Source organism: Chaetura pelagica, unplaced genomic scaffold (genome assembly GCF_000747805.2).
Source record: "Chaetura pelagica isolate M959 unplaced genomic scaffold, ChaPel_1.0 scaffold124, whole genome shotgun sequence".
Taxonomy (NCBI): domain Eukaryota; kingdom Metazoa; phylum Chordata; class Aves; order Apodiformes; family Apodidae; genus Chaetura; species Chaetura pelagica.
This window is the reverse complement of record NW_009952891.1, coordinates 261,201-270,723: the sequence shown is the minus strand read 5'-3', so window position 1 is coordinate 270,723 and position 9,523 is coordinate 261,201. Positions and strand designations below refer to the sequence as shown.

At 44.8% G+C, this 9,523-nt stretch overlaps 1 protein-coding gene across 1 annotated transcript in view; it reads right to left on the bottom strand.

Annotated features, from left to right (window-relative positions):
• Positions 1 to 9,523, bottom strand: part of CREBBP (CREB binding protein) — an 83,675-nt gene that overhangs the window by 1,466 nt on the left and 72,686 nt on the right. The window contains 6 exon segments of the mRNA XM_009995506.1: positions 13 to 714; positions 2,751 to 3,032; positions 3,786 to 3,947; positions 6,996 to 7,163; positions 8,497 to 8,662; positions 9,141 to 9,254. Of these exon segments, the coding sequence (XP_009993808.1) occupies positions 13 to 714; positions 2,751 to 3,032; positions 3,786 to 3,947; positions 6,996 to 7,163; positions 8,497 to 8,662; positions 9,141 to 9,254 (1,594 nt within the window).

Genomic DNA, 9,523 nt, shown 5'->3' with positions numbered 1-9,523 from the left:
CCGGGGCCGAGCCGCTTCCACGGCGGCCGGCGGGGGCTGCGCCGGAGGCGGGGGCGCAGAAACCGGGTTGGCAGGTTTTCCCGTCGACACGGTGGTGGGGGGCTGAGTTCTGGACACAGTGGGAAAGCCAGCCGGTGACATACTTACAGGGGAAGGCTGGGGCTGGGGAGGAGGCTGCGGCGTTTGCGGTGTACTTGGCTGCTGCGTGGGGGTACCAGGCGTTGCTGAGGTAGGAGAAGGCAAACTTTGCTGAGGCACGTTTCTGGTGTTCATGGTGGCCATCCTTCTGCGCATGAGCTGAGCCTGCTGCAGGCGGTGCTGGATCTGCTGCTGGCGGAGCTTGTGTTTGATGTTGATACAGAATGGCACGGGGCATTTGTTCTCTTGGCAGTGTTTGGCGTGGTAGCAGCAGAGGGCGATGAGCTGCTTGCAGACCGGACAGCCACCGTTGGTCTTGCGCTTGCAGCCCTTGGTGTGCTGGACAACCCGTTTCATCTTCTGGCAGGATGGCAGGGAACAGTTTGCGTTGCGGCACTGGCAGGCGTGGACCAGGGACTGGATGCAGCGCTGGATGCTCAGTCGTCGCGACTCCTGGGGGCTCTTGGACTGCTGCTCTCCTTGGCTGTTGCTCTCGTCATCCAGACCCAGGCCCCACTTAACCATCTTGTGGTCGTGGCTCTTAGTGTTGTAGCAGTTAATGCAGAGGTCGTAGTCCTGAAAGCAAAGAGAAGCCAGAGGTCAGGAAGAGCAGTGCTAGGTGACCAGCAGGAGCCTGCTGTGGAAGCACCTTTTGGGGTCTCAGCAGGTACCAACACATGGAACAAGAGCAGGACAACAGCCACGTGCTATGAGGAGCCACCACTTGAATTCCATGGAGGGCAGGGGGACTCTGGGGTGCTGGGCAGCTCATTGAAGCTGCTGCCCTGCAATCATAAATCTTGGGCAAACAACATGAGCAGGGGCTGCAACTGTGCCTTTATTACATGAAAAAGTCTTGTAGGATTTGGGTTTTTTTCATTTTTCCCTTTTGACGAGAGCAGCTGTTTACTGTTCTGTGATGTCTCCTGAGGCACCTGCACACAGAGAGGGCCAAAACCTCCAACTAGTAAGAGAAGCCTCGAAACCAGGGCTTGGCTCTCCATCTGGCTCTTCTTAGTGTAATTACTGGCTAATATTTGCCACCCTGAAAGTTTTTAAATCTCTATTTTAGCTCTATTTTTTAAATCTCTAAACCAACCCTCAAATCAAGTGTGAACTTCACACTGATCTGAAGCCACATTTTCATTGCCCTGTCCCTTTGTGCTGGAGGAAGGACACCCCCTGTCACAAAAGTACCCAGCAGAAAGGCCATAACTCCTTCCACCACTCAATTCCCTTTGTGTGTACGATCCATTTCCTACAGTCTTGCCTCAAGACTGTTCAATGCTTCTCTCAGAGGGATTAATTAAGGCTCTTCCACCACAAATGTGGAACTAACTTGCAGTGTCAAAAGGAGGCTGCCCTTATTAAAAATCTTCTTTGGTTCTGCTACAGCCAGAGGTCACCACAAGCTCCCTTAGAGGTTACCATCGACTTGAGTCCAGCCAGGTAAATCCATGCAGGGTTGCTCTCTAACACAGTTCATGGGAAGGGATCTGTGCTTTATAGGACTAGTCATTAAAAGCATCAAGGCAGGTTAGGCAGCAATTACCACGGCTGATGTGAAGGGCAGGTAACACTAATGCTGGGCTGAGGGAACCAGGCTGAAGGGCCCAGCAGGCTCCTCACCCAGCCTGGCTGTGCTTCATGCAGCACCAAGTGCCACATATAAAGTGGAACAACAACTACCTGCAGGAAAGCATGACAGCTTCTCTCCTGGACATCATTTGATGTGGATTACCTGGTGCCCTGGCGATCCAGACCAGTCTGGCAGTCACACCCTGCCATCCAGTACCACTGCACTCGGCACTGGTGAGGCTGCACCTTGAGTACTGTGCTCAGATCTGGGCCACTCATGACAGAAAGGACATTGAGGTGTTGGAGTGTGTCCAGAGAGGGGCAATGGAGCTGGGGAAGGGTCTGAAGCACAAGTCTTATCAGAAGCAGCTGAGAGACTTGGGATTGTTCAGCCTGGAGAAAAGGAGGCCAAGGAGAGACCTCTTTACTCTCCAGAACTGCCTGCAAGGAGGCTGTAAAGAGGTGAGGATCGGGCTGTGCAGTGAAGTTACAAGTGACAGGACAAGAGGGAATGGCCTTAAGTTGCACCAGGGGAGCTTTAGGTTGGATGTTGGGAAGAATTTCTTCACTGAAAGGTTTGTCAGGCATTGGAACAGGCTGCCCGGGGCAGTGGTGGGGTCACCATCCGTGGAGGGATTTGAGTTGTTCAGATGTAAGTACTTTGGGATAGGATTTAGTTAAGGACTTGTCAGTGTTGGGCTGATGGTTGGGACTTGATGACCTTGAAGGTCTTTTCCAACCAAGGTAATTCTGTGATTCTTTGATATTAAGTTATAAAACTAACACAGAGGAGCCATAGTGGAATAAATGTCACAGCAGCAGCCATTCCTGAGTACTGGCTTCTGCCATGTTGGGAAACTAAAGGCACTTACCCTAGAAGAGGCACCCCACTGTGGTAGTCACCTTCCCTTAAGGCTCAGCAGCCCTTTTACCAGGATAAACTCAATTTGGAGGAACTTTGGGCCACCCACACAAAAATAAACCAAGCTTGGCTGTAGGGCTAGAGAGAGAAGTATCTGGTGATGCAGACCCACCTCACAGACAGTGCAATGCCACCTTGTTTCCACATGATGTTTGCACTCATTGCATGTGTAGACAAAGCGGTCCTGCCCTTGGGTGTGCAGCTCCACCAACATGCAGAGCGTGGACCACTTGGAGCGGCGCAGTGAGGAGAACTCCCAGTGCTTGTCTCTGGCCAAGGTCAGGAAGGCATCTCTCCCATCCATCAAATCACAGCTCAGCAAAGGATCCGGGTCCACAATGGGATGCAGGGTGTTAATGACAGGCCCGGCGTGTAAATGAATCACAAAAAAGACCTGCAGATAAATTGGAGGGGTTGGGGGGAAAGAAATCAAATTGATGAGGTTAGATGATCTTGCAGGAGAAAAAGTCATCTTTTGGGCTCCCCAGTTCAAGAGGGAAAGGGAGATGATGGAGAGAGTCCAAGGGAGGCTACAAGGATGATGAAGGGACTGGAACTTCTGTCATATGAGGAAAGGCTGAGAAACCTGGGGCTGTTCAGTCTGGAGGAGAGAAGGCTGGGAGGGGATCTTATTAATGTCTGTAATGTCTGCAGGTGGGTGTCAGGTATGGGCCAGTCTCTGTTCAGTGGTGCCTGTGACAGGATGAGGGGAAACAGCACCAAGTGACAACACAGGAAGTTCCACCTCAACATGAGGAGAAACTTCTTTGCTGTGAGGGTGACAGAGCCCTGGGACAGGCTGCCCAGGGCGGGGGTGGAGTCTCCTTCTCTGGAGGCTTCCAAGACCCATCTGGACACATTCCTGTGTGACCTGCCCTGGGTGTTCCTGCTGCAGCAGGGGGGTTGGACTCAATGATCTTCAGAGGTCCCTTCCAACCCTTCTGTCACAGTAATGGCATGCTGCAAATGTTATCTCATTAACTTAGTTTAAGCTCATCTCTTCCACCATGCTGTTGCACATCAGAAAAAGCTCTAGTGCAATCACAAGCTTTACTCCTTCCAACTTTTCATCAGTTCTGACTATCATCCCAGGGCCTGGATTTACACGAACAGGCTCTTGTCTCTACACAGCATGTTTTGACAGTACCTCTTTATGCTTCTCCATGGTGGCATAGAGCTTCTGAGACAGGTCGTTGGACACATTTGGCATGCTGGGTTTCTTCTTGTTAGCTCTGCTGATGCTACTCTTATTCTTGTTGGTTTTTTTGTTGTTCTTTTTCTTGGCATTTTTGCTGTCTCCCTGGCTTCCCTGCAGGAAACGTACAGGAAAGATGTTACACTTTATTGAGCTCTCTCCCATTCACTGGAGCTGGAAGTTAAAAAACACTTCTGCTGTCAATAACAGAACTTGGTTCCAATGCCTGCAAATCAGCCATACTGTGTTAAATATATCCCATCTTCCAGGAAAAATCAAAAGCCAACCTGGCAGGCAAACAAATTCAAACACTGTTTAAAAATATATTTTTAAAATATGCAGATACATTAAATAAATCCTGACACTGATTTTTTCCCCCCTGTACTTCAGCTTCCACTGCTTGCTTTACAAGACCTTATAGATACTTGATGACAAGATGAGTTACAAATAAAATGGACTTAAAAAAAATTCCAAAGTGCAGCATTTTGCTTCGCTGTGCATCTGGGGATTCTCATCCTTGCTGGAGCTTTGATCTAAGGGTTTGTTTGTTTGTTTTTACTGAACAAATTCAGGGCTAGTACACAAATATGAACCTGAAGGATTTGAAACTAACAAAATCTATATTATTGTCCAACCTGAAGACATGTTGCTGCACATTCAACTCCAAAAATATCCCCAAACCTTCATTTGTGCCTAAGTTACACCAACACAAACCTCAGTGACCATATACTGAACACTAGATGCAAGTCAAGAGAGTAAAAAATAGCAGCTGATGGTATTTAGATGACCTGTGAAAACAGAAATGAGTTTTAGACTTCTCATGTCCTTCAAAAATAAACCCCAAAGTCCCCAGCAGGGAGCTCACCACTCAGAATAAAACCACTTCTCTAACTGCTAGAACTTTGGTTATCATAATATTATCAAGAAGTTACTGAAATATTCTGATATATATACACACACAGAGAGAAAAGTGTCATGAACACTATGTACAAGCAAACTGGGGATTTATCCACAGGTAAATTTCTTAAAAGAAAATAAAAATACTCCAACTGAAGAAGGCAACTCTACACAGTGTTGCCATCCTTCCATTCCATTAATGAGGCTCAGACAGAATTTTCCTACCCAATCTTGGGTTATCTGTAATTCATTTTATTGATTTTTTGATCAAACCTGTTTGGAAATGACACTTGTACTATTTAATGGGAAACCAGGCAGAGGTCTAAGTGATTGAAAGGTATTAAGAAATGGACTATGTTCCCATCTTGACTCCTTTCCCCCACATTTTCTACCCCCAGGCATGTCCTTCACTTAACCATTCTAGAGCATCAACACAGATTTTAGAACTTAACACACCAAAAGGAGGAAAAAGCTGAAACTCAGCTGACAGTGAAACTCCAAATTATCTTTCTACTCCACCTCTAACAAGTTTCTACATGGTCAATTGTACAAAGCTATTTCAACAGGTTTTAGGAAGCTGTAAGACTGTTTCTGTACCACCTCATTTTGATAGCATGTAACGGGTTTGCCAGAGATGCTGTTGCTTGGTGAGCCTTGACCCTGCAAAACCTTCTTCAAGAACTTCTGAATATTTACCACCTCTTTACACTCTCTTCTAAAGAATACCTGCAGCACATACTCACTTACAGGAAGCTCTCCTTGCATATAAACAAAGTTGAGGACTAAGAAATTAAGAAGAGACAGACCATTCTGTAACATCTCAATACAAATTGTAAAGATTCTTCAAGTGCTTCTACTTGTGAAGACACCCACTGTTGGGCAGAGCTTCCTCCATAGTGACACAAGTTCTAGTGACTGCACTGGAGAAGTTCTCAAGCTTTTAATTTCACTCCTTTTTCTCAGCTGAGTGGCAGACACCAGAACATTGTGGCTTTTTGTTGAATTCTTGGGTGATTTGTTCAGCAACCTGGATGCAGATTTTGTTCCCACTACCCCGAGCAGCATCAATGGCATCAGGAGGGACTGTAGGGATGTTACCAGCTGAGGCTGCATGTCCTCACTTCAGGCAGAGAGCCTTTGTGATTTCACAGTTAGATGTTCTGGACTTTTTAAAACACCTCTTTTCTCCTCTTAGATGTTGAGGCTACCCTGGTGTTTTCTCTGAAGGGGCATGCTATGATTTACTGAAGGTGATACTGTTGGCAAAGAGGATTACAACTGAAATTCCAAGCCTTGTCTTTCAGAAATGTTTGTTGAAATATTTCAATACTGAAAAGTTGCATTCAGAAGGTGAAAACTATTAACTTTATGGTTCCATAAAAACCCACAGCAACAAATTATATGAGGAAGCTATATTATGAAGGAGCTGTTAAGGTTTAACAGAAGGAACTTTCTGACATCATGAACTTGATGGATTAAGGTTCTATCACTCCACAACCACATATTATGCAAATGGGCCATGGCATCCAAGCTGAATTCAGTCCCTCCTCAGCTAAAGTTTTGGGTTCCACCTCAACCTGTTAAACTTCACATTTTCTTACTCTATTTCAAAGCACCTTGCTGCAAATCACAAGTGAAAGGGACAGCACCTAAGTGCTGAGACCATTTGGATACACATGCAATCAAGACAGAAATTAAATGTAATAATTAAATTCTGACCAGGACCCTAAGAAAAGAAATTATTTTTTTGAATATACAATGAGAAAATGCTGGTGAAGGAACAGCAGCATCAGGACCAACGTTTCACACCAATGCAAAGCTTGCAATAAATCCTTCTACATTTCAGCCCCCTACAGTGGCAAACAATAACAAGTACCTGTGCTTAAATAACAGCAACATTTAAGTCAGCTTGGAAAAATACAGCATCTTTCAAAATGCAAACACTGAAGGTGATTTGCAAAGGTGTGAACCAGAAGCTCAGCAAAATGACTGCAAGTGTAGCAGGCATGATGCCATCCAAAAGTAGCTTAACACATTTCTCAGAGAACAGAGATGCTGAACTGACGTAACTGACTTCTGATTCTGCTACAGAAAAAAAAAAAAGCCACCAGTATATTTGTTACCCAAGAAAACCAGAAATGCAGTTAGAGGGAGCCCTAATTTGATATCTGATGTCAGTGACCTTTTCTGGTTTACTGGATCTGAACTCTCTAATTTATTAAAGTGTTAATTGTCAGCTTTGTGAACCAGGAGCAGTTAACTCACCTCTGTTGTTTCACTAGCTGCAGTGCTTTCTTCCTTTTTCCTCTCCTCCTCCTCCTGCTCCAACTCCTTGATGCTTTCTTCCAGCACATTGGGCCAGAAATCACCTTCAAAGTAAGGCAGCTCCTTGGCACTCGTCAGCCTGTCCTCAGTTGCTTGTTTGAAGATGTCCTGTTAAGTGCATCACACAATACCAAGGATCAATAACTGCAGCCCACTTGGGCTGCAGGGCCAGAGATGGGATCCAGGGCTGCCCTGACCAGCTGTGCCTCCCTTACACCATGGCCCACTCCTGGCAGGCCTCCTTTTCTGGGTGCAGCTCAAAAACTAGCCTGGCAATACTGATAACAACCGACTCCCTGGTTCATCTTAGCAAGACAGCTGCTGAGGCTCTCCTGAACCCCCTTGTGCAATTGGTTCATGCTCCTGAAATGATGGGAGAGACCAAGATATCCCTGGAAACCATAACAAACCCTCTCTGGTAACTTAGCCAACAAAGCAGACACCACATTTTTCCTGCACTGCTCCTGGACATGGGCAGGAACTGTTCTAGTGACAGCACCTGTGTCCCCATCCAGTCCTTTTTCTTACAAAAGTGAAAGTGCAACAGCACTTTAGTGCTGGGCTGGGCAGAGTATGTGCAATAAGCCTGATAACTGCAGGAAGAATCCTGCACACACCCACCAACTACTGCACAGGTATAATAAAGCCTTGATGTGGAAAGGGAACTCTGGGCAGCCTGTGTCCTTCACTGCTGGTGAAGCTTGTGTGGCCAAAAAGGACCACTGAGAAGATTCTAAGAAGTAACAGGTATTTTAAACAGCTGTGCTGGAGGGGCTTTGAAGTGCCAATTTTCTTCTTTGGACTAACTTTATGACCACTTTATTAGGAGAGACAGATATTTCTAGCTCTTTGCTAGGCAGGATCAGATGACAAGGCTGCTCTAGGCTGTTCTGTTCCACACATTCAATAACTGTCACTTGCAATCAAAACAGCAAATCTTTCCAGCACTGTTACTACCATTAAGAAATTCTTGTAAATGTTAGTATGTCAGGAGTGGCAAATGCTACCTTTGCCATCTTTAATTGCTGCCTTGGGTGCACCTGTGATATTCTCCAATGATGAAAATAATCCTTTTTCCATTCAAGTGGAGAAGCTGTTTTATAAGCAGTTTCTTTCATTTCACACTAAGGGAGTCCAATATTTCACCTGATCCTCCAGAATGACCAGAAGCAACGAAATTCTATAAACCTGAACATCCTTCCTTGTCTAGAAAATTATAGAGAAAGATAAATACAGGAAGGCACACTCCTCTTCATGCAGAAACTGAACGTAAGGAATTTTCAGTCTGAAAGGCAGAAACTTGACAAGAATCTAAGAAAATGAAGACACTGGCTGAGAATAAAAACCCTTGTACAACACTACTACAGTTGCATGTCTTAATATGTGCTACCTTCAAATAAAAAGCTCATGAAATTAATTCAGAAAGTTAAGAGTAACAAACCTTGTAGTCATGAATGATTCTCTCAGCAAATGCTTTGTCCAGCATCTTCTTATACCATTCTTGCAAACGTTTGGGTTTGGGTATTTTCTGATCAGGTGGATGGCAATGAAAAATATAATCATCTCCTTCACTTGGGGGGCAGGCCCAGATGTGTCCTGTCACATACCTGCATTTCATACACAGGAAAAAAAAATATAATCTTAAACATTTTTACTACCATCTTAAAATAAACTAAGATACAAATTCAGATCTCTTCCTCCTCCTTTTCCTTTTTTTTTTCCTTTGTAACAAAGATGCTGAGGCAATAATCTCTGTTTATGTAAGAGATGAGAAAAGGATATAATAATGAAGCTTAAACATCATAGGAACCTCTGATAAAAATCACAGAATGCCAGGTTGGAAGGGATCTCAAAGATCATCTGGTCCAACCTTATAAAGCATGATATGCTGTCATTTTAAGAATCCTAACAGCAGCAAAAACCCCTTAGTGATAAAATCCAAATTCCTCTCTCTGCTTGATGTGTTCTACATATCTCAAAAAGGGCAGAAGAGCTGTCCCAGGTGAGAAGCTATTTGGCATCCTGGAGAAAAAAGAAATGCTAAGATTTATTTTTTTTCTTCTCCTTTGCAAAGATCTCACTTACCCAAGTTTCTTCACATACTCCAGGTATCCAATGAGGATTTCATGATAAACTGCAGTTCGGAGACAGCGGGGGCGGAAGAAGTGGATACTATCTAGGTAGGATATGTACACACGCCTATGGGAGTGAGAGAGGAATGAGAAAACCATGTCTGGCTGAACATCTGTTGATTCAGAACTGACTTCTATACTAGATACATACACAGCCATACTCAAAAGAAAATTAATTATGACATGACTGCATATTGAAGCATCTTCACGCAGGGTAAACAGTCCTCGACAGCAAAAGATGGGCAGAGTGTTTTTGTTAGACAGCAAGAATATACTGGGAGAGACAAAATTAAATACAGGATGCAAAAAACCTAATGTTTTGGTGGTGGTTTTCCC